The 25,770-nt window shown below is 42.6% G+C and overlaps 1 protein-coding gene across 17 annotated transcripts; it reads right to left on the reverse strand.

The window, feature by feature from the left end:
- Positions 1 to 2,806: 2,806 nt before the first annotated feature.
- PATZ1 (POZ/BTB and AT hook containing zinc finger 1) lies at positions 2,807 to 25,546 on the reverse strand. 17 transcript variants are annotated; one of them, XR_255389.4, is made up of 8 exons: positions 24,136 to 25,546; positions 21,692 to 21,755; positions 18,169 to 18,204; positions 17,525 to 17,596; positions 14,426 to 14,597; positions 6,334 to 6,471; positions 5,468 to 5,590; positions 2,807 to 4,068 (listed from the first exon to the last, which is right to left on the reverse strand). XR_255389.4 is itself a non-coding variant. In XM_005288651.4 (8 exons), exons 1-8 carry the CDS (start codon positions 25,395 to 25,397, stop codon positions 4,035 to 4,037), a joined length of 1,836 nt encoding a protein of 611 aa, XP_005288708.1. In that variant the 5' UTR covers positions 25,398 to 25,546; the 3' UTR covers positions 2,807 to 4,034. The 17 variants fall into 17 exon arrangements, 14 of the variants coding, with proteins under 14 accessions (XP_005288708.1, XP_065423923.1, XP_042697582.1 ...); XM_005288651.4 differs by having other exon boundaries at positions 6,334 to 6,406; XR_010592749.1 differs by lacking the exon at positions 18,169 to 18,204 and having other exon boundaries at positions 17,525 to 17,593.
- Between the last annotated feature and the right edge of the window lie 224 nt (positions 25,547 to 25,770).

The raw sequence follows: 25,770 nt of genomic DNA on the forward strand, positions 1-25,770 counted from the left end.
ACTGAACTTTTTCCTTTCGTTAGCCTCCTCCTCATGCCTGAATGCCATTATGATCCAGTGTTTATGGCACGTGAGTCCCTGTCTCTCGGGAAGGAATTGTGAAATCTCAAAAACAGGATTGTAGCCTCACCAAATGAGGTGGGAAGGAAAGGGAAGCTCTTTCTAAAGGAGAGTTTCTGTTTACACAAATATGGGTACTCAGTGACTGGAAAGGAAATAGAAAAAGTTGGGTAAGGTTGCCCAGAATGCAGCTGTGTTCACTGCAAGATCATGCAGAAACTCAGGTGATTTTTTTGTCCAGATCTTTTCAGTTCTATTAGAAGTACATACTTCCCAAGTACAAAATCACACAGAATTGTTTTAAACCAGCAATGTCACACCAAAAAACTTCACACCTCATCTGAAATTAACAATTTGCCCCAGAAGACGCAAGGAACCATAAAATATTCTTGGCGAGCTGCTTGGTTTCTACATTAACAAGCCCACCCCAGCCACCACGTCAGTGCAAATCTTTCCCATGCACATTGGGACCAGTTAGAACAATCATTACAGGTTTGTTAACTACCTAATAGGTTTCATGTCCACTGGCTGGGGAAGCAAGTAGCTTTCATTTAATTTCAGTCTAAGAGTCCCTTTCATAAGAAGAATGCATGGTGATGCTTTTAGAATCCTCCCTTTTTAACAAAAGCTCTACACCTTTTATCACATCAAGCCCAGTTCTGCAGCACTGAAAATGAAGTTCTGACGCAACTGGCCAAAATTCATCCCAGCCGTAACTCCAGGGAAATTTGAATGAATTTGGCCCACTGTCTGAACTTCTCCCTAGGCTTATGCCTATTGTGAACAGAGTGCCCTCTCGGAGTACTCATAGAAACAATAAATGGAGACACATATGCTATGTTCACTTTTCTTAACTGCCCTTTCTCCTCCCAGCTCAAGTCCAGCAGCAAGCTGATTCCCAAATTGGCAACAAAGCTCTTGCCAAACACACTACCCAGTTTACATCCTTCATCAACATTTTTCTGCCTACTTCCTCCCAAGTCCTCCAATGTGGATAATCAATAAGAGTAAGGATGACGGGAGTTGTCAATCTCTGATACTGGCTTACCCTTCTGCTGACTGGAAAGCCTGCTATATCTTGACATGCTCCTGGTGAAACCCTTGGCAGCTCACAAGAGTTGTTTGGTCAAAGCCTGGATTAGTAAGATTTTAAGATATTTTATTACCTTGCCAAAATCTTGCTTCTCTACTGGTCAGCAAATGTAAAAAAAGGTAAACTCTAGAGATCAATACATCAATAATTGAAACAATTCTGTCTGAGCCACTTGGTTTTAAAATTCTTTTTCCCTCCCTTTCTTTAAATGAAGACACTGATCTAGTCCGAAAGGGTTTTTTGTTTGTGTGGGTTTTTTTGGGAGGGCAGATGGGAGGAGAGGAGAACAATCTGCCCCCAAAATTACCATCAATTAGTCAATTTCATATTAAGTGTGTGTGACACCAGCCCACCTGTTTGGGTGGGGCTTGCATTGTACAAAATGGGCCACAGAATATCTGTCTTTTGGTTTAGAATACTCAATACTGTTCACATTACAAAAAAAACCTTCCTGCGTGAGTGAAGTCATGATTTTGGGGTCTTTTTGGTGGCTGGAGGAGGGCGCTCAAAATCAAGAAGAAACCCCACCCCCACCCATGAGGTTTTATGGCAATGGCACAGGTGAAAAATAGCAAGAAAATGTCTTATTTCAGCTACATAATAGCTACAGAGTTTAAATTAGGAGCAGTCAAGCACAGCACAGACAATTTTACAAACAGCTCACGGTTGTGTTCATCTTTAACACAAAGGTGCAACCTACAGAGAGTGCAGGTCCCAGCATACAATGCTCCATCTTGATCCAGCACCGTGCTGCATTAAAGATGGAGGCAGCTATCTTCTCCACAGTATGCAAATTTGATGTGGGTCTCAGGCTCCTTAGTTTGGCACATCTAGTAATACTTAGCACATACATAAGCACCTGGCATTTCCAAAGCATTGTATAAACCTTCATTAGGTTAATCCTTGAACACTATTGTGATGTAAGGAATCTTTATTTTGCAAATGGGGGTTAAGGGAGAGGTTCAGTGACTTGTACTATAAGATCTTGAGCATTAATAGCAGAACCATGATTAGAACTCAGGAGATTCCTGACTCCTAATGCAGCGTTGAGTTCACTAAATCGTCCGGACACAGCTTTTGGTACATAAACATTTCATCAAAGTTAAATGTGGGAAGGCTACAAAGAGATATTCAGCCTCTCTACATCGGCATCTGTGTTCATCTATAACACAGCGTCCAATGTTCTAGAGCTCAACTCCGTAACATTTTATATCATGAGGCGTGCTTTGATTTGGGTCCCTCCCTTTGAGGGTGGAAACATTTCTTCTCTAGAAGAAGAAAAGAAAATAGGATTGCCATGTGAAAACCTGATTAAAGGGGAACCAGGAGTGCTGCGTTGGAACCAAGAGGTCCAGGTCATTGAGAGTACATCACAGAGAAAGACCAGTGTCCCATTTCCTGGATCTCAGCTGCACACCTTGCAGATAGGTGGCTACATTGCTCAAAAACCAGACAAAACGAGGGGATGTAAAGTAACATACTAACTTCTTTAATACAGTCCAATCTGATTAATTCAAAAATCACTCTGTGAACCCTGGGTTTATTCAGGCTAAACAAGTCAGTGGTACAGATAGTTTACCCGGATGCTGACCATGTTCATCTTCTAGGTACCCACATATCAAATGAGCACCAACCAACCAGACCACACAGGTATTTTCTTCCTTTTTTTTTTTTTTTTTTGATAAAACTATTTCTTCGATAGACTTAAAACAATTAACTAGCCAAGTTATTAATTATGATACATCTAAAAAAAATTAATACTAACCCTAACGTGACTGCTGCTTTAAGAGCGCTCTGTATATCGCCTTAGTCTGGCTTTTCAGTAGCAATTCACTACAACAGGTCCTAAAATAATAATAATAGAGAATTAAAAACCTGACAGCAAGTTTAATGGTTAAAAGTAACAAAAACAACCTGTTTTGAATGGTGATTTTCCTCAGCAGGTTAGTTCCTGCTGCAGCACTCAGAGCACAAATGGCAGACGGGGTCCAAATTCTTTTGCTGTCTTAAAAATCCATTTTTAAAAGGACATCTGCACCGTTACCTGCTAGGTACCACAGGGTTTTGTTTATGTTATGAGCAGTCAGTAATGGGTGTGTGTAAAAAACTTACTGTGGTTTTTTTTGGGGGTGGGGGGGAAGAGGGCAAAGGCATAAAACCTAGTTCCCCACATGTTTGGGTCACTAGGGATGTTTACAATTCTGACCACCATTGGTGGCTTTTATTTATTCTAAAAGACCACACTGGAGCTCTGGCACTCCATGTGGTGTTTTAGGTCACATCTCTCATTCAGGGTCATGCAGATTTTCTGCAGGTCGTCAGGCAAGAAGCCTTCTTTTCCCTAAAGAAGGTTTAAGGAGGGTAGACAGGGAGGGGAGCTAAAATGAATACAAATTTCTCAACTATAGAACCAAATTTCATTATTTCTTCTCTCATTCACAGCGTCTTATAGGTATAACCAGACGGCTGCTTTGTTTTGTTAAGGTTAAACTGGTCTCATTTCCCCTCTGGCCCCATTGGTTGCTGGTCGACCTCTGGATCCACCAGGGATGATGCAAATGCTGACTGGACGATCTGAAACCCAAATGACTCCAGAAGAGACATGTTCTGTTGGGGTGAAAAGGGGGACCCTAGAGCAGGACCCAGGTCCCCCAATGGGCCCCCAAGGGCTCTGACGTGAACTTTCTGTATATGTTTGTTCAGATAAGACTTGGATCTGAAAAAGCTGCCACATTCAGGGCAGGGGTACTTCTTCTCTCCCTCCGGCTCCATTTTGTTTTTGGTGACTGCCATATCGCAGGAGAAGGACCCATTGGCACTCTGTTTCTCAGGAGTCTTGAGGTCACTAGCATCAGAGAGGTCGCCGTAGGAATCAGAACTCTCAATCGGGTCCGAATGTGAGCATTTCTGGCCTTCTATGGAAAAACAACAAGACAAGTTTTCAGAACCTAATCTCCCAAGAGTGCTATTCTAAAATGCTTTTAAGTAAAATGTGTAGTCATCAGCTGATTCACTATTACCCAAAATGACAGAATGCTACAGACCTAATAGATATACTCCTCCATGTAATGAAGCACTGTGCCCCTGTGGGTCCCTCTTCTGCATAGCCTGGACATGCTCCATCCACCAGCACCCCAAGTTTATATTATAGATTTGTAGTGATAGTGGAGGTATCCATAATATCCTCTTACATTTATATAGTGCCCTTATGGTGCCCCCTTTGAGACGTAAAACATTACATAAATGTACAGTAGAACCTCAGAGTTATGAACACCAGAGTTATAAACTGACCAGTCAACCACACACCTAATTTGGAGCCGGAAGCATGGAATCAGGCAGCGGCAGCAGACAAAAAAAAAAAAAAAAAAAAGAAAACAAACAAAAAACAACAACACACAAATACAGTATTGTGTCAAATGTAAACTTCTAAAAAAATAAAGGGAAAGTTTACAAAAAGATTTGACAAGATAAGGAAACTGTCTCTGTGCTTGTTTCATTTAAATTAAGATGGTTAAAAGCAGCATTTCTCTTCTGCATAGTAAAGTTTCAAAGCTGTATTAAGTCAATGTTCAGTTGCAAACTTTTGAAACAACTATAACGTTTTGTTACGAACATTTCAGAGTTACGAACAACCTCCATTCCCAAGATGTTCGTAACTCTGAGGTTCTACTGGAGATCTTATCATGCATGTTTAGGTGCTGGAGTCACTTCACCCAGCATTGAAATGAAGCAGGCACTTCTGGGTGGAATCATAGTGCACAATAGTTTAGGGCAACAGATGAAGAAACCTGGAACTATTCCATCACCAATATCCCAGCCTGGGAGTAGGGAGTTGCTCTGCTTCTGGAGATGCAGTTCTATATAGTCTCAAGAGGCTCCTTCTCAGAATAAAGTGCATTATTCTCAGTCACTTCAACACATACCCTAGCCGTGTCACTGGTATGTTTGGGGTGTTCCCATCCTATTCTGGCAGTGTACCAAGAAGGCTTTTCTATGATCCTCTCTCATGGCATATGTATGAGCATGGCAAACCCAGACGTACTCCCCAAACAACTCTCAGAATACAAACTTCATTCTACTCCTAATCCTGAAAGGCCATGTTTCATAAAACAGACTTTCTGTGGAATCAGCATTAGCAATCAAAACAGGACATGCACGAAATCAATATCCCACTAGGGAGAAACCCTTTTTAAATCGGCACACCATCCAGGACCAAGGCGCTTCTGTAGCAACTCTGTGAAGACTTCCATAGAAAGAAAGCTACACAACTGTGACATCCCATCAGCACAAGACAGAGCACAGGGTATGCTTAACTCAGCTCTGTTCTGATCTCCAGGGCAAAAGTAACCCCAATTTTTTGGGACAGCCATGGTTTCCGATATCAGAGAGAGGTTTTCTGCTGTTCCAGCTTCGACCAAGGATACAGATGGTCCAAAACTGAGAGGCAAAAAGGAAGTTACTGTACACATATTAATAACTAATTTTACAGAGGCTATTTACAAGTTAAATAATTTTAACCACTCTGAAAAAGATAACTTACTTTAAGCAAAAGCAAAACTAAATATTAGTGACATCTAAAAAGAAGCAGTCAATATCTTTATCCTTCTTCTCAACCACAGCGTAAGAGAGGCAAAAAAAAAAAAGTTGAAGTAAAAATATCTATGTGGCGCCTCACCTATTTGAGCTGAAATAAATGGACTATCATGACTCCTATCAGACAAGCATCTTCCTGACTTTCCCTCCACGGGAATCAGAAATTGGGCTATACAGAGGTTGCAATCAGTCTTGGAGCATCTCAAGAACAACTGGGAATCTTGGCAGTACCAGATTCTAGACTGAGCTATAAGCTTATCCTTCCCAACTCACAACCCCTCAGTTAAGATTCAAGTACAATCTACTCACAGGAAGAGGAGCTGGATGACCTAACAGGTCTTTTCCTCAATAAAGTGAAGGAAGCTACCAGAAGTTGAAGTACTTCTACTACTTTCCCCAATAAAGTACCCAGAGAGGTCCTTGCACAAACTATAGAAATGAGCTCTATGTAACCTCTCCACTTCTTGCTAAGCTTCTCCTTAGGACTTCCCCGTCTTTCCCTCCTCCCCTTTCCCATGCCCAGCCCAGCCCCCCACAATACAAAGTCCTGTGCAAAGAAGCAAAGTGCAGAGCAGGGAGTCGCTTGCCTTTGATGCCATAGGTCCTGACGCAGTGGAACGCTGCTCCCCCATTCGGGATGGGCTCCTGGTGCCTGGAGACCTGGGGAAGGGGAACACCGTGGTGGGTTTTAACATGGACCTTTAAGTAGGAGGCAGAGGAGAAACCTAAACAAGATAAAAGGAGATGAGATCCTGCCACCAGCAAAGACACACATCTGCCTTCCCTGTTCCTTTTATCCTTCTCTCTCTCCCCTAGTCTCCCTTAAGAGACTCACACTAAGTTAGTTTCTGGCTACCCAAAACATGCTGAAGTAGGACCCTTATGTTAGATCTAACTAAAGATCAAATGTGAAATAGCTTTCCACAGAAGACGACGCCCTAGAATCCTTCAGTCTTGCAAAAGCAAAGTCCTGAAACTTTCTGCTTATGCCTACTAAATTGTAAGAGAACATATTAAGAGAAATTGCAAACATAACTGTTATTTAGAACCTGCCAGTAATTCCTTGCCACGTTCCTACTGTTTTAAGAAGGGCTCATGTTTTGGGGTTCACCTGCTTCACCTTTCCCTGTAATGTGACAATTCATCTCAAATATTTTTGTAAGCACTCTTTCATTAGCTTTTAGAAGTTGTGGCAATTATTCTGAGGATCATTAGGCCCATAACTGAATGATAAAGAGGCCAGACATTTGAGGAATCTTTCAACCTTATGAATAAAGACTTATTGTGGTACTTATCAATAACGGACGTCATTGTGGTACTTTCATATTAGAAACCTTTCCCTGTAAGAATCACAAAGGGGCACAAGATCCACCGGTACAGTCACATGAGCAGACTTTTTTTTTTTTTTTTTTTTAAACAAACAAAAGAGTAACGTACAGAAAAGAGAGGGAGAGAGAGATTTACATTTTGGCCACTAACATAGGCCTGGTCTACACTTGAAAACTGTACTGGTATAACTATGTTGGTTTGGCGAGGTGTTTTTTGTTTTTTTGTTTTTTAAAACCGATATAGTTATACCAGTACAAACCCTTGTGGGTGCAGTTATATCGGTATAAAGGTACCTTATACAGGTACACTTATTCCCCTTCCCATACAGGGATAGCTATCCTGGTATAAACCACCTTTATACGCGGACATTAATGCATCCAGAGTAGGAGGGTTGTCCCACTTTAACTATAGTGGCACAACTTTCTAGCATAAACAAGGCCTTAATAGGCAAAACAAAGTCAGTTACTCCAGGTATTGATTTTAAACTGAACTCTGTTTCACAGTAAAAATCCCTCTACCTTTCTTACAGAATGGCTCTTACTATGCAGAGACTTTCACTAGAACCTGAAGTTCAGAATGAATAATGCATCATAAATCCTTACGATCTCAGAGGATTTAGTTACAACCCAATTACAGAATGCTCATAGCAACCCGTTGGAGAAGAAAAAGGAAGCGGACAGGCTGCTTTTATCCCTGGGGTGGAACAAGGACTGTCTCCTGAGAGCAGCTGAGCTGCAGAGAATCAGAATATGGAGACAGCATTGTGGATCCATCAAGAAAACCACAACAGTGATTGAGCAAAAATATTCACTTTTAAAAAAAACAGAGCAGTTGTGTTTTGGCCAAATCAGTTGTCAAAAGCACCGAAGGGAAGGATATATTCCTCTGAAATAAGATTTCTCCAAGGACTCAAAGTGTGATTCTGAGTACATCGCATCGACAAGGAAAATATACATCCTTCCTCTGCTAAAATTCACAGCAAATGAAGAAAGAATCGAAGTTGGGTTGTGAGTGAAATGGGCATATCATACAGATGTGATGGTTACACTTCCAACTAGGCTGGAAGCTACTTAGGGATAGAAACCTTCTTCCCTTATTTCACAATGTGTGTGCCAGAAGTATGTGGATGCTGCAATATAGCAAACTCAGAACCAAACTGTGAAATAGGATTATGAAGTAGGAACTTAATTTCAGCTTGCCAGAGATTTCTGTGTTAAGTACTGTTTTAAAGGCTGTGTTTCGTGTAATGGCAGACAGCTAAAAGGAGACAAGTTTTTAAAGTGCTTATATACCAATGCTAGAAGTCTAAATAATAAAATGGGTGAACTAAAGTGCCTTGTATTAAATGAGGATATGGATATAATAGGCATCACAGGAACTTGGTGGAATGAGGATAATCGATGGGATACAGTAATACCAGGGTACAAAATATATCGGAAGGACAGAACAGGCTGTGCTGGTGGGGGAGTGGCATTATATGTGAAAGAAGGCATAGAATCAAATGAAGTAAAAATCGTTAATGAATCAAACTGTACCATCCAATCTCTATGGATACAAATTCCATATTCTAATAATAAGAATATAGCGGTAGGGATCTATTACCGACCACCTGACCAGGATAGTGATAGTGACTGTGAAATGCTAAGGAAGATTAGAGAGGCTATTAAAATAAAAAACTCAATAATAATAATGGGGGATTTAAATTATCCACATACTGACTGGGTACATGTCACCTCAGGACGGGATGCATAGATAAAGTGGCAGATGAAATTTAATGTTGATAAATGCAAAGTAATGCACATTGGAAAGGATAATCTCAACTACACATATAAAATGATGGGGTCTAAATTAGCTGTTACCACTCAAGAAAGAGATCTTGGAGTCATTGTGGATCGTTCTCTGAAAACACCTACTCAATGTGCAGCGGCAGTCAAAAAAGCGAACAGAATGCTGGGAATAATTAAGAAAGGGATAGATAATACGACAGAAAATACCATGTTGCCGCTATATAAATCCATGATACGCCCACATCTTGAATACTGTGTGCAGATGTGGTCACCCCATCTCAAAAAAGATATATTGGAATTGGAAAAGGTTCAGAAAAGGGCAACAAAAATTATTAGGGGTATGGAAAGGCTTCCGTATGAGGAGAGATTAATAAAGCTGGGACTTTTCAGCTTGGAAATATGATTGAGGTCCATAAAATCATGACTGGTGTAAAGAAAGTAGATAAGGAAGTGTTTACTACTTCTCATAACACTAGAACTAGGGGTCACCAAATGAAATTAATAGGTTTAAAACAAATAAAAGGAAGTATTTCTTCACACAACGCACAGTCAACCTGTGGAACTCCTTGCCAGAGGATGTTGTGAAGGCCAAGACCATAACAGGGTTCAAAAAAGAACTAGATAAATTCAGAGGATAGATCCATCAATGGCTATTAGCCAGGATGGGCAGGAATGATGTCCCTAACCTCTGTTTGCCAGAAATTGGGAATGAGAGACAGGGGGATGGATCACTTGATGATTACCTGTTCTGTTCATTCCCTCTGTGGCACCTGGCAATGGCCACTGTCAGAAGACAGGATACTGGGTTAGATGGACCTTTGGTCTGACCCAGTAGGGCCGTTCTTATGTTGTTATGTTTCATTGCAGTTCACAAAAAAGAAAGGATCTATATTGGGAACAATCATAACATGGTAGTCTTTGGCGAGTTCTGTGATTCCACCTGCAGAAAACACTATTTTATACAATGAAAGTTTATATCGTGAAAGTTTCCTGTAAAGTGCCTGGATTTCTTCTATGCACTTGGTAGATGAAGGGGTGAACCACCAACTTCTACCAAAGCAGTATGAATAAAAGCTACTTCATAAGCAGCTAAGATAAAGTGAGATTTTTAGCATAATCATAGCTTGAGAAAGATCACAGTCCAAGACTTACACAAGGCCAGAATTATAAATAGGTACGTGTCTATCCTACCAAGACAGGTGGAGGATTCCCAAGGAATAATCTATCACTTCTTAAACCCCTCTTAAAAACAAACCAGAGTCTTTAAAGAGAGTCTTTAAAAAAAATAATAATAAAAAAAAAAGAACCCCATCTCATCTACTGCCCTATCCACATACACGTTTCACAGCCCCAAGGAGCAGATCCTGCTTCTTCTTACCATTTTAAGCCTTTCAAACATGCACAGGAACAGGAAGTAAGTAGACTACCTCCTACCAAACAGAAGTGTTCTGTCTGTAATGAACTCTTCCCAAGAACTACTGCAGGATGTGCCTTGTTCAGTCTAAACTGGATATAGCTAGATCAGCTGGCAAATGCCTCCAGCCCCTGGCCTTTACCAAGCACTTCAAGCCCAGCAGGAAGAATGGCAAGAATTCATCCTTCTATCAAAATAATTACAGCGTATTCTCAGTCTGAACACCACACTTTACATAGAAGGTGAGTCCACCAGGAGCAGAACCTGTGGCATTAGTTGACTCATGGGATGCCTGTGGCATGGAAACTGGACATGTACTTAACAGGAAGTGTCTGTCTTATGTTGCACTTTCTAATCATTATATCTTATTTAAAAAAAACAATGCTAAGATTGTCAAAGGAGTCTAAGGGTGTTGGATGCTTATCTCCTCTAGCTTCCTTTGAGCCTAAACCCAACCTAAACCAATACATAAAATTTCTAAGGACCTTAGAATAGAATAAGAGAAAATATGTAACAATTAGACAGGAAGCAGCAGTTGACAGTTTGATGAACTAAATAAAATTAATTTGCCTTTAGAAAGAATATTTTAATAAAAAAATAAGTTTATGAAAATTAAGTTAAAGTTGATGTATTAACTGTTCAGTTAAACAAACCAATATTAAAAATGAACTTACAGAACTTTCCTTACAGCAACTTTTAAATCTCAGTGTCCAATACTTCCTTTTGGCAAAACCATCTGAACCCTACTCTGCATCATCAAATGGAGCCCCTGTCGACAAGTATCAGCAAAATGGCTGCCCCCTCAGAGAGAGAGAGAGAGAAGTCCCAGTCACTAAACAGAGATACTGACAGTGATGGATTTTTGAAAATTGTTTTCTAAGTACTTAGATTTCTAAGGTATTACAGTACCTCTATTGCACAACTCCTTTACAGAAACCCCTTCCCAGAAAGTACAGCTTCCCAGAGTAAACAAGATTAATTATGGATGCTAATAATCATTCTAACCATTAACATCCTAATTACACAAATCTCCTTGAACTGACTCGGAGGTGGTGATTTCTGAAGACCATATTTTTCCACTGTAAAAGGAAATAAAAATTTTAAACCAGGAAAGATAAAGATGCCCTAGGTGTCTGTAACAGATCTGTGACTGTTCCTTCCAAATTCCAGGAAGAATCCCCTATACCTTTAGAACAGAAAGATGCACATCACTAGCTTTCCATAGAAAACCTCTCAGTCTGTCAGAATAAAGCCCGTATTTTCCCTCCTCATTTTAACACTAAAATATATTTGTACACACAAGAACCTCTTCCTCATCCGCCCAAGAGTCCTTGCTTTCTTCCTCCTCGGCTGCCCAAGCTTGGCCAGAACCTGGCCCCAAATTCATTTAATTTTTTTTTTTACATCTTTGTTTCTTGCTCTATAGTTATCATAGCCAGCATTACTTAAATTACCATTCCAAGGAAGCAGTGCACCAAAACGCATTTAAAGGGGAAGATCAAAACAAACTACTCTTAGCACAATCATCACCTCCAGGGAGGAAGAAAAACTTCCACAGATTCTGTGGACATGAACCTCTATCATGGTTTCTTAGTATGAAATTTTCCAGTGCATTTCGTTTCTCAGTGGTCTGCAGTTTATAGGACTTCTAAACACAACAGTTCACATTGTCTACTGATTGTCATCACACATCTTGAACTAGGGCTTTCAAACTTCTTATCCATGTCACTTTTAAGCAGTACGTATCCCACTGAGTTCTTAGCATATGATGTCATACTTGCTCAACACGTTCAGTCTGTACTTAAGAGATTAATAAGCTTATTTCCTTGAATTTTAGCTGCAGATGGCCAGTCTTTAGCAGATTAAGTATTATTTGTAGGTGCTGGTAGAAATTTAAGTTCACAACAGCCTAATCTCTCTTTCTGACAAAGCATAAGACAACAGTGAAGTGTAGAAAAAAAAGCAGCACTTTTAAAAGCTGTCTGCTATCTTGGATGCTCATCAGACCCCTCCACCTTTACTTACACACACACACACACACACACACACACACGCTTACATTTGATTTAGATTTCTGCTTAAAGCTGTAACGTGTAAATAGCCCTTATTAATCATTTCATTGTTTGATGGCCAAACCAATGCCTTTGTTTTCCTGGTTGGATTTTTGAGGAGCAGCAGTGACATCCAGTGGCTGCTAGGGTGAATCCCAGGTTCTCAAATCCAAGAAATATTCCAGTTCCAGTTAACATGAATGAATTTTCAATGTGCTATCCACCATGTTTGACTGAGGGCATAGCTGAAGAGAACTTGGATCAGGGGCTTCTGAATCTCAGTGCAAGAGTTGTCAGGATACGTTAAATAAAAGATTTTCAGAAGTCAGGCCCTCCTTCCTTGAAGGCGGCCTATATTCATTTTAATATCCAAATCCATGGAATTTAAGAACCCTGAGGATTTCTTAGCAAACTGGTGTTTCCATGCAAAAGCTTAACTCACTTTGGACCCAAAAGGTGTTTCCACAGTGGACAATGGCTCTTTCGTAATTTAACAAGTCACTCACTACGCATCTTTACCTACTCTAACCACCCAACTGTTCCGATCCTGCACACTGTCCCCAAACTTTCAGCTATGTAACAACTATATTAGATATAGATATCAGCTCCCTTCAACTGAAAAACGGAATTAAAATAGACCCCTTCAACAAAACCAAAAGGTAGTCCCATAACTGACAGTGGCCACCTCTAACACACGAAAAGGTGTTCCCACACATGAAACCAACCCATTCAACAACCTAACAGGTTTTACTTTATCCAACACCAAGTTCATTCCATGCAGAAACATCCCTTACCTGTAATAATTGTTATCAGGTACTAGCAGGTACACTTCAAAAATTAGTAAAGTGTTGGTCAGGGTTCTGTGCAAGCAATAAACCAGTGTATATCTAGATATGGGGGATTGGTCCTGCTTTGAGCAGGGGGTTGGACTAGATGATCTCCTAAGGTCCCTTCCAACCCTGATATTCTATGATTCTATGATATGTGAAGCAGGAGACAAATGTTTCGGGAGAACAGAAAATACAGTGCTTTTGATACAATACCTGGATCAGTCCTTTCCTTGTGTGTCAGGAGTCCCTCTATATCCTACCTCTTCATTCTGGGAATCCTTTTGCTCTCTTTTACTATCTCTGAACCCTTTCCTAATCGCTAACTTTAATGCTTCCTACACAGATGGACTATCCAAGGAAATCCTCTAGTAGGTATCTTTTCACCCTCCCTGAAAACCAGTTGTTATTCCACTGCTGCTAACAGAAGTGTGCAAAGATGCACAAGTGTCTTTTTGTTCACCTGGCACCAGCCGCATGTCTCTCTTGCAATCTACAGCATTGTTCTGAAGTAGCGTCTTTACTTCAGTGTTTTAAGAGTCTCATGATATCAGTCAGTCTGGTCTTAAGATTCCATTACCCTTTAACGTCTTTCTTCCAAAAACTTTGTCCTGTTTATCCATAGCCTACCGTCAGGTCCCACGCTACCTAAATCTGCAGGCCTTGCTCCCCCCCAATTTGTGGAAAGTACATATGTAATGGAGAAGCTTAGCTTTGTTTGTTTTATAAATGAAAGTCTGTTTCTGGCTCTTTTTCTTACAAAGCCAACCTTGTAAATGTAAACCGGCACAAAGCAATTGCTAGGGTTCAAACGAGAGAGCAGCTGAGCTCCACTTCTGGTGCAGGAGGCTAAGAGGGGATCAGGATATCACATATACTTATGTAAAATTAAACTAAAGAATCTTCTCCCAGACCCTCCCCAGGGTAATTAGCCTAGCCCTGTGACAGTGAGCAGGTGCACCATGGCAAGCAGGAACTGGTTACTTTGGAGGGATGTGGAAGGGGAATTTGGCAAAAAATTGTAGATCCATCCAAAAATGCTAGGCTCTGCATTTAATTTAAACTTCATCAGAGAAGGAATATGAAACACCTAGTCATGTCCAAAGGCCAGGCCAATACTTCCATCAATTTCAAGATGTTTATTGTTCAATGAGGAAAACAACAAGGGAAGCTATGGTATGATCACTTCCTGCTGCAGACAGCATTACAGAGCTTAGTGCTGTCTCTGCCTTGCACTATCCCCCTGAAATAAAGAGACAGCTCATCATTACCTCTGTTACAGATAGTGCAGAAGTTGCTTGGTCCTTCGCTATGTTTCTTCAAATGATCTGCCATGTATGCTGCCCGCAAGTACTTTCCACACACCTGGCACGGAACTTTGTCTTCATGGCATGCTAAGTGTGAGCGCAGTCGGTCACGGGTGGCAAAGGAAGCATTACAGGTCTGCAGGTAGAAGGAGAACAATGTGAGTCACCAAATCCGCTGCAAGTGTTTATATATCCATATCTACACTAAGTGACCCCCACCGTAAGACTCTCAGACCCTGCACATGGACACAAGCAACAATCATGAGTTAATTTTCCCCAAACAGGCAATCCAGGTTACAATCACACTGCAAAGGATGCAATGTTACTGCTCAAAAAGGAGCAGGCACCAGGATTAGGACTTGACATAAAGGAAGAAGCTTTAAAACAATACAGTCTGTAAAATGTGAGTAAAAAAAACAAACCACAGGTCTGAAATGCCTCAGCTCCTCATTGAAATCTGCGTTACTAAAACTTCACAAATCATGTTTGGTAACTTAAATAGATTTGCCATTGTTCTTCTTGAACAGTCCATTCCAATGACATCAGAGTCTATCCTAGCTCATTTTATGGTGACATCGTAGTCACATAAGGCAGACTCACGTCAATCCCTCTATTTCCTTCCTGCATTCACTTTGTGATCTCATCAATTTGACGCTAGTCTCTATGGTTTTCCCATGATGTATAAACAAAGCATCAGAGATCAGAAAGTAAGGTTGGATTGACAGGATCACAGAGGGCATTACAGAAGGAGAGTGTTGGCATCCATAGTGCAGAGAGACCTCAGAAGGGCACTGTGTAATCTGTTTACAGTGGATAACCTGATCCCTGTTATGGTGTCATACTCCAGTTACTATTATGTAACAAGATGAACTTAGGGTAAAACGATAACTTATCATTATAACTATACATGTCAACCTTGCAAAATTCTACTTGCCCATTCACACCAGGAGAATAATTTGATAGATGAGTGAGACATCCATCCCAACCCCCATCATTATCATAATCGCAGAGTGTAGGCAAGCAGATTTTATGCTTGGACTGGTATGTTTTTGACAGTTTTGCAAGGCTGATCATATCATTTGCATATACATGAAACAAGTCAAATCTTTACCAACATGTTATATAAAAAAAAAAATGCAATCTGAACACATTGCTCACAAATAGAGGACAAAGAAAACCAGAAATATCAGAGCGACCAATCCAGTTGGATGAAAATAACAAAATTCAAGGTTGCGCCGTGATTGGTTTGTACCACAGCATCCTTTAGGTGAAATATTGAGACACATGGTTTCTACCACAGCTCCCTAGGAGATTATATAAACCCAGTAAGTGATCTAGGGAATGGTTTTGTGTCTTTTTGTCTTTTCAGAAGTAGTGGTTTACTTTTTAGGCAGCTGTTTCACTGTAAAGTAGATTTTGTTAGGATAACAATGTAACTACTGCACTGCAATTACAACACAGTAGCTTAAAATAAATGAAACTGGCAATACAGTAGAGGTTCATCTGTAGAATTTTACATAGCTGTCACTAAGTGCCTGATCCTAAGCCTACTGAAGTTATTTGAAAGGCACCTACTGACTTCAGTAAGTTTTGGATCAGGCCCTTAAGGGTCCATATTGTGAGGTGATAAGTACCGTATATACTCATTCATTAGCCCATTTGCCTATAAGCCGACCCTCCAAGATGAATAAGTAAAAATAGCAAAAATTGTATGACCCTTTTATAAGCCGACCCTATATTTTAGGGGTTGGAAAACTTTGGCTCCCAGCCTGTCAGGGTAAGCTGCTGGGGGGTCAGGACGTTTTGTTTACCTTGAGTGTTCACAGGCACGGAGCCCCATAGCTCCCAGTGGTCACGGTTTGCCGTTTCCAGCCACTTCCCACAGCTCCCATTGGCAGGGAACAGCGAACCGCAGCCACTGGGAGTTGAGGGGCTCCATGTCTGCGAACACTCCAGGTAAACAAAACAACAATGTATTAGATATTCAATTAAATGATTCCATAGAGTTTAAAATCATCAAATTTTGTTGTAGACCCGTTTATAAGCCGACCCCCGCTCTTTGATGCGTCACTTTTTTACCAAAAATATTCGGCTTATAAACGAGTATATACGGTACTTTATTTCAATGGAAGTTGAGGGTACTCTGTAACAGGACACTCAGTACCTTGCAGGATCAGTTTCTAATATAATTTTAAAAACAGTGATACAAACATGGATTGCTGTGATATATGGAATTTCGCGGACCTCACTAGAGAAAAACTTGTAAGTCACAAATGATGAAAGGAAAAAAAGTAATTTCTTTAACATGAAAGAGAAAGAGATTTCTCCTCATATGAACTCTCAGGACACAGCGCTGAGCAAATAGGTGTAGCTTTCATTTAGCAAAATGCTACTGGAAACAAATAAGTCTTTAAGTAAGGATTCCAACAACAAATCAACCTGTTGGAGGTAAAGTTAACATGTGTTCCTGAGCAGCGGAGCATGAAAGTCAAAAGCTCCATCACCAATAATTCAATATCAAGTGACAGCAAGCTTGTGTACAAATGTACTCGGAATATGTGGGCATCAGTTCTATAACACAGTTTTAATTCTAACATATGAGGATTTGTGTCTATCATCTATCCTACATTGAACATATCAAGTGGAAGGATTAGGGTGGGGGTAATACAATCATATTTCTGTTTGGTAATCAGTCTTGCTGCCAATTTTTACAGAGTCCATTCCTGGATAAGCTATGTACTGATCAGACATGCAAAAAAAAAAAAAAAAAAAAAAGTCTAAAGAACAAAAATAAGGGTCCAGTTGAGAAAGCACGAACCAGTTTAGCTGAATCATACAAGAGAGACAGGACCAGGTTTGGAGAAAACCTCTTACAGTTAATATTAGTTAATGTTTGTAAAAGGCTTTAAAGATGTAAAATGCTAAATGAGTGCGATTTATTATTAATTGTTATTAATAATAAAGGAAAACTCCAGTGCTTTCCTATCAAACATTGCATAGGTAGATAAATAGACCAAAAAAGAATATATAAAAAAGTTTAAAATAACATTGTTTAAGAAATACCTCTTGAAGTTTCAACTTTTCTATGGCTGTGGATGTCTCTGAGCTTATTCCAGGATGGCTGCCATTTTCCTGCTAATAGGCAGGAAGTAAGAGAAATTAGGACAGGAAGAAACTCATTCTGCATTGAAATCAAGGGGAAAAGCACTGGATTTGGAATGCCAATTTTAGGTAAATTTCAATAAATAGTTTTTATTTTTTCAAATAAATGTAGTTTGATTTTGAACAACTTGTATTTTCTCTTGTTTATTTAAATTGCCAGATGTTACCTAGGACTGTCAGCTGTGCCTTCTTCCCTGAGAAATAATGAACCTCTGATCTCTCTCCCCCATCTTTCTCTGCTATTTCAGTCCACATTACTTTCAAACCATCATTCCTCCCACCCTGCAGCCTGAGGTTAGTACCAATCCCTACAAAGTAATCAACCCAGCAGCTCAAGCGCCTCAATCCCGTGTCAGGCCCCCAGGGCAGCAACCTGAACTATCCCATTATGGCCAGCAAACTGATTTACCCCTTCTCCCATGTCAAGCAGTTAACTGACAGATTTAACAAATTCCAATGTTACCAGGGAGAAAAGTATCCAGAGTTCCATTTGGTGTCTGCCTTGGACACCAAAGCAACTTATTGGATCTGATTTCTCAGATTACCTGGCTCTGTAGAGGGCTTCCTTCCCCATTCGGAGTCTGTTTTAAGAGGAAGGGAAAAAGTGGAATCAGGTGCTTGTCTGCAGAGAAAAGCTCTCTTTTTAAGTGATGTAGGTGCAGTGTTGTGTGCTGACTAGTCCTAACAGTGACCTGTATAAGTGGTATTTATCACATGGCAATCTCCTCACCACAGATTCATTTCAGCTGCCCTGAGGTTATGTTTGTGTTGATGGCCCAGAATCCACAGTGCTGTGATATCACCTTGGAGCCTCGTTGGTTTGCAGAGATGCATGTAGGGACTCAGGTAAGTGACAGATTGTACAGCACAGTTCTGAAGAATATCTTTAAAAATAGAGGAGCCTGGAAAACATTTTTCTCTTTGCCAAAACAATACTTCTCTTTTGTAATTAAGGTGGTTCAAGGATCCTTGTCATTTGTACATAACAGAATTCTCAAAGGAGCTCTAACTGCCACTAGGGGGAGCTAAAACAGCTTCATTGATTTTCAAGTGAAATCAAGGACAAATGGTGGTGAGGTATGGAGAAACAACATACCAATATTGAGCTATTTTGTGCCTCAGTGCCCAAACTTGGTAACTAGAAAAGATAATTCTATGGGAGGGAAAGTTATTTTTCAGGAGATAACTAGAATGAAAGGCACATTAGTATATATTTTAGATTTGAAACAAATTTACAGCACTGTTTTCCAGAATGATATCCTTTCTGTGGTGTATATCATGCACAAATAGAGATGTGTGTGTATGCAGAGAAACGTTATAATTCTGACAGGGTGCTGCCAAGTAGTTTTTGCAAAGATAGATAGTAGGTGTTCAACAAATCGTCTACACCTTATTTATATTAATTATTATGGCCACATTAAGTTTGAACAATTAAGCAGTCAAAAGTCAAGCACAAGCTACTGTTGAACTCGCAATCTTAATTCTGTCACTATCCTAATAACCATTAATTATACCATTTTCTTATAGAATATCTTGCAACATTTTCTACAATTCTAGAGATAGGAGATTATTCTAAGAAACTGTGCTCATGTAATCTATATATGTAAAGGGCAGAGTTAAGGTTGTGTGTTGAACCTTAACTTTTGTATTTCTTGACTTTTGAGTGCTCAATGCACCCTTAGATTTGCACGAATTTAGTTGTTTACATTTAATACTCCTAAATGAAATAAAATGTATCTGTTTCCTAACAGGTATCAGTTAGCAAAGGACAATTAGTGCTTATCAGTGTTATTAGTCAACTGCACACTTTCTGTAAGCTTCACACCAGCTGGCCAAAGAATGATGAGTTTCTGCTCGCATTGTAGGCTAAGTACACACGTCCATACCTGTGTATGAATATCTATATTATATACAGATATTTATACATACACACACTTAAGTGTGCATTTTAAAAAAATCTTTAAGGCATCCTCACCACATACAACTAGTCACCTTGTTTTTACAAAAATTGTGGTTTGGGAATTTTTCTGATTTAACCTAATCTATAGATTTATATCATCTTAAGAAACATAAGCCAATTTAAGACTTTAGATAGGTTTAAGGTGTTTAATTGGCTTGAAGGCCCTATGGCCTGATTTTCAAAGGTGCTGAGCACCCACAACTCCCAATGAGGTCAACAGGAGCCTTTAGGTCAGGGGAGGGCAAACTACAGCCCGCAGATAGGATCCGGCCTATCGGGGCTTTCAATCCGGCCCATGGGATTGCCAGCCCCGTGGCGCAGTGGGGCTAAGGCAGGCTCCCTGCCTGCCCTGGCCCCGCGCTGCTCCCGGAAGCAGCCGGCACCACATCCCTGTGGCCCCTGGAGGGAAGGGAGCGGGGGGCGGGGGGGTGGGAGAGGGCTCCATGTGCTGCCCTCGCCTGCAGGCACTGCCCCCCGCAGCTCCCATTGGCCGGGAAAGGGGAACCGCAGCCAATGGGAGCTTTGGGGACGGTACCCGCAGGTGAGGGCAGCGCAAGGCACCTGCCCCACCCCACCCCCAGGAGCCACTGCCGGATATGCTGGCCGCTTCCAGGAGCAGCGCGGGGCCAGGGCAGGCAGGGAGCCTGCCTTAGCTCCACTGCGCGCCACTGCCACCCTGGAGCCGCTCGAGGTAAGTGGCTTTGGGCCAGAGCCCAAACTCCTCCAGCACCCTGCCCCCCAACCCCCTGCCCTGAGCCCCCTAACCCCCTGCCCTGAGCCCCCTCCTGCACCCCACACCCCTCCTGCACCCCACACCCCCTGCCCTGAGCCCCTTCCTGCACCCCCACACCCCAATCCCTTGCCCTGAGCCCTTTCCTGCACACTGCACCCCAACCCCTTGCCCTGAGTCCCTTCCTGCACACCACACTCCCTCCTGTACCCCAAACCCTTGCCCTGAGCCCCTTCCTGCACACCGCACCCCCTCCTACACTCCTGCCCCTACATTCATGGCCCTGCATACAATTTCCCAACCCAGATGTGCCCCTCGGGCCAAAAGGTTTGTCCACCCCTGCTTTAGGTGCTCTACATCTCTGAAAATCTGCTCATTGGATTACTTTAAACTGCAAAAACATCCCACAATCCCCCACAATTTGGAAGAAAAACAGGGGCATGTGTCAGGAGACAGAAAAATGCAGGTTAAGAGGCAACAGTCAGACAGGATGGGGTTAGAATTTTTTAGAATGGAAAAATTTCTCCCCCACCCTCACTGACCTCAAAGAAAACTGAAGGGATTTTGCTCTAACTTTCTGTAAAATTCACCTTCCTTCAGACACCAAGCATGGAAAATTTTGGCCCAAGAAGCAAATATTTCAGAAATTTACCATAAAAGTGTTTGAAGACAGGGGGTCATAATGGAAACTGTTTTGCCCAGATGCCTGTTAACTACTCTCTCACCCGCCCCGCAAATGGATTATAAAAGGCTTGATTTGGTTTTAAACCTTAATGGAAGACTTATTGTTTAACTGTAAAGAACTATGAAAGTTGATATTACTCTGCATTTCAAAGGATACTGTGCTGATGTCACCCATGTCCTTGCTGAAAAAAACGCTTCCAGTTTTGCTCAGTGCAATGTTCTGAAGGCTATGTGATACAAAGAGCTTCACGGCAAGTGAAGTTAAATTATCAACTGTATTTGAAATTATATTAAAAAATTAAAGCCAGAATTTGAGCCTCTTGTTAGTGGCCACTGAACTACAGAAGAGAAAAAGGGCATCATTTGAGACAGCTAGGGACAAAGCAGCAGGGTAAGGTTTCCAGGGTGGGGACTGGGATAGAGCAGCAAGAAAGAACATCTGGTAGAGGGGGAGGGGAGGCAGGAGGACCAGAGCAGCAGGAGATGATAACAGGGAGTGGTGGGGGGAGGGTAGAGAGAGGAATGTAAAGCAGCTGTCAGTTTGTTGAACATGATTAGTTACAAACATGATTTATCTCAGTTCACACATACATGATATTTCTATCAATGTTTGATCATTCTTTGCACACATGTACATTCATTGCCTTTTTTAAAATAAAAAGATATAAACCCTCTTTTATCCCCCTGCTCCTACCTGACACTTATGAGGTCTCTCCGACGTGTGCACCTGTTTGATGTGCCCATTCAAGTGGTCTGGCCTTAAAAAAATATATATATATATGTATTTATATATGTATATAGACACTCACACACACATATATATATACTTGAAAACAAACATTAAAAATAGAAGCCACTATTGCATCCACTCCAAGAAAAGTTCTCTCTGGTGTGTCTGGGCTCCAGTTCATTCAAGCAACCCATTATATTTTACTTCTCAGAAACGGTCAGGGCTCTACTCTGATAAATATCCTGCCATCCCTCTGCAAGGAAATACTGTTTTCTGATCAGAATAATCAGGAGATCTAGGTTAAAGTTTTCATGCTGGGATGCCTACAGTTGGCCTTCTAAATCCATATCTGAACACCTAAATCAAAGTGACCTCAGTGTCAGAAGTGCTGAGCATTTTAAAGTCAGGCCACTTTGATTTAGGTGTCCAAATATGGATTTAGGGATTCAACTTTAGGCACCCCAGTATGAAAATTTTGGCATTAAATTCTACTTTTGTGTCTCAATTTCCTCAGATATAACATGGAAAAAATATTGTCCTCCCTCACAACTACGCTGTGAGGCATAATTAATGTTTGTAAAGTACTTTGAGGGCTTCAACTAGAAGTGCTGTAGAAGAGCAAATTATTACTGAAAGAAGTTAGTCCATTCCCAGTGATTGGTAAAGCTTGTTTTGAAGGAGGGAAGCCTGAATAGCTAATGATTTTCCTAGTGGGTGTTTCTCTGGGTGAGAAGAAAGCTTTTCATTGTATGAGGCCAAAGCTGCTTGGAAACTAATTCTCCAACTCTCCTCCCCCAACTTTCAAGTCTCAGCCAGTCAGAGAGCGCTGGGTGGAATTCATTTTCAAGAGACAGAAGATAAGTTAACTCCACAGTTAAGCTGTTAAACCTGATGCCTGGGCAGGTGGGCTGGGGCTGTTTAACTGGAAAGACTAGTCAGAGGTTTGAACTCCTAGTACATACCTATGGACTTCCAGGGATGCCCCTTGAATCAATCCTTGAACTAAAGGCATACTGTAAAGTTAAACATCACACTTCTGTTTGTTTACATACTTTTGTATAACACTTAAGATTACTAAAACTAGAAGACTAGAGAAAAAAATATTCTCTATTTTTAAGTTGTTGTTTTTTTTACAAAGGCATGTCAACATTTTCACTGTTCCCACTTTTAACATTTAGGCCCTGGTTTTCTGAACTCAATGGGAGCACTGAGTTTTCAGTACCTCGGAAAATCAGTCGGTTACTTTATTTTATGCATGGAAGTCTTTCATCACAGCAACAGCAGGGTAAAAGATTTTTCTTTTATTAAAGTGTGATTGGAAAATAAAAACTGGCAGGGGATCTCAGGGGCAGGTACAGGACATGAAAGTACTTTTATCTCCTCATGGTGATTAGATTTCAAGTAGATGCTGTTTCTGTAACAAGTTTATTGTCTTCAAACATTCCTGCACTTGCCAGTTATTGTAGAACTCCTCTTTATCATAGATTTTGTTTGTATGTATAGCAAAGAGATCCTGTCCTTATTATCAGAGCAGATTCAGTAGAAACAAAGATTTTTAAGTTTATATTCCTGGGGTACCTTTATCCAAAGGGGAATTTCACTGCTTAACATCTCAGTTCCTTCTCACCAGCCAGAGCAAGTGAAAGAGCTCATATCCATTAACTAAGGACGTTGCAGAAGTAGGAAGGCTGGTATTGACTCTTTTCCCTTATCTACCTCTCCTCAAATTGAACACTAAACTAGTGAAAGACCCAAGTCTCAAATTCATTCCTGAACTCAAACCACAAGATACACACAAGCCATATTAAGGCAGTATCAAAGATCCACTTGTTTGTGGGAGTTCACTAAGTGACAACAAATATCAGCCACATTAAATACACAGATCTTATGTATGCTGCAGGGTAGAAACAGGATCCCCTTCAGGATGCTGTAAACACAAAGGACACAAAGACCATGTATTAAAGAGATAACTGTTGCTGCAGACTTGGAAATATCAACTCTTCATTCATATCTGGGTGATTATACACTAGGACAAATGGAGTGAAGTTAAGACAATGAAAATACTCGGCACTTCAATAGCAACTTGCAGTGGAGGGCTTCAAATCACTTCCCAACCCATAATTAAGCCTCTGAACACCCAATTATTTCAATACCCATTTGACAGAAGAGTAACTTGCCCACCGTCACACACCAAGTCTACGACAAAACCCAACTCCACATTTTGTGATTTAATTACTAGTTAACTCTTCTACAGGGCTGTAAAATAGTCTCCCCCCCCCCCAAAAAAAAAACGATGAAAGCCCCATCTATGTAAAATTAGCAGAGTGGGGATGATTCTACACTGGTCCTCAAGAGGTGGACTAGATAACCCTCTAGGTCTTTTCCATTCCACATCAATGTCCTCTTACCTGGAGAAGCCTTTTCCACAGCTCTGGCAGATGTAGGGCTTTCCCACAGAGCCATCATGAGACCGAACGTGATAGGACATCCTGTCTTTCCGCTTGAACCGTAGCCCACACACTGGACAAGAATATGGCTTCTCGCCGGAGTGCGACAGCTTGTGCCGGTTCAGGTGGTACACGTCCCGAAAAATCTTGCCACAGATCTCACAGGCCACCTGCTTCCTTGTCCTGCTCCTCTTTCGGGGGGCATCAGGATCATCCTGACCAGGCACCCCATTTTCACCAAGCCTTGGCGGTGGGATGTCTATGTAACCCAACTGTAAGCTGGTCACCCCATGCTGAGCCTCATGCTGCCGCAGACGATTGGCGTCTGTAAACACTTTCCCACAGAGGCCACAAGGAAGGATGCCAGCCTCTCGCAGACCCCCTGGGGTACCAAACATCATGGAGTCCAAGACGTTTGCTTTGCGGGGACGCCCCCTGCCCCTCTTGGTGCCCAAAGTTGGGGCACTGGTCCCCACGTTCTGGAAAGGCGAGGCCAGTAGGGGTGGCGACAAGGGTCCCGCCACCATGGGCAGACGGTCGACGCCTTGCAGGACGGGCAAGGAGGACTGGGCGGCGGTGAGGGCGGCCCGCGTAGCCTCGTCTTCGGGCATGCCGGCGATGCCGTTGCCATTGGGCGCCAGGCCGGCCCCGTTGGTCATGTCGAGGGGGAAGCCCAGGTCGGCGGCGCTGGGGCGGAAGAGCATGATGTCGGGGCGGGCGGGGGGCACCAGGATCTGCACGTTGGACTGCTTGATGACCTCCTGGCAGATGTCGATGACGGAGCGCATGAGCAGGAACTTGGCGGCCGTCATGAGCTCGGGGAAACTCTCCAGCCGCACCACGATGCGCGAGGTGTAGGCGAAGTCCAGGATGTCCCCGAAGACCTTGGAGCTGATGGTGTGCATCTCCAGCTCCCGCCCGCCCGCGGCCGCCCCGCCGCCGCCAGCCCCGGCCTCCGGGGCGCCCCCTTCCGCGCCCCCGCCGGCCCCCTCGCCCAGCTGCGCGCTGAAGACCGACTCGAAGTACTCGCTGCAGGCGGCCAGCACGGCCCGGTGCGCGGGGAAGCTCTCGTCGCCCACCCGCAGCAGCACGTCGCAGAAGCGGCCGCCGTTCTTGCGCTGCTGGTTGAGGCTGTGCAGCATGTCGGCGCTGTGGCGGCTCACCTGGTAGGTGTAGCAACCCGACGACGGGCCGCAGGCGGCGGCCTCGCTCACCCGCTCCATGGGGGCTGCGCTGCCCCCGGCGGCCTGCAGGCGGCGCTCGCTCTCAGGCTGTCCGGCGGCGCGCGCCGCTTCCTCCCCCTCCCCGCGGCTGTCCGGGCCCGACGGCGGCGGCGCGCGCTGCCTGCAAAGCGCGAGGGGATTGAGAGCTGGGGGGGGCGAAACAAAAGGCTGAGGCGGCGGAGGGGCGCGCGCGCAGCACGGAGCTGGAGCGGCAGCAGCTGAGGCGGCGCGAGCTCCGCCCGGGCCCGGCCGCCACGAGGCGCGGCAGTCGCAGAGGCCGCAGCGGGCAGGGGCGCGCGGCGCGGCTGCGGCGGGCAGGGCGGGAGGGGGCTCCGGGCTGCCGGCTCCGTCCGTCCCTGTGTGTTTGGAGTGG

Source organism: Chrysemys picta, chromosome 15 (genome assembly GCF_011386835.1).
Source record: "Chrysemys picta bellii isolate R12L10 chromosome 15, ASM1138683v2, whole genome shotgun sequence".
Taxonomy (NCBI): Eukaryota; Metazoa; Chordata; order Testudines; family Emydidae; genus Chrysemys; species Chrysemys picta.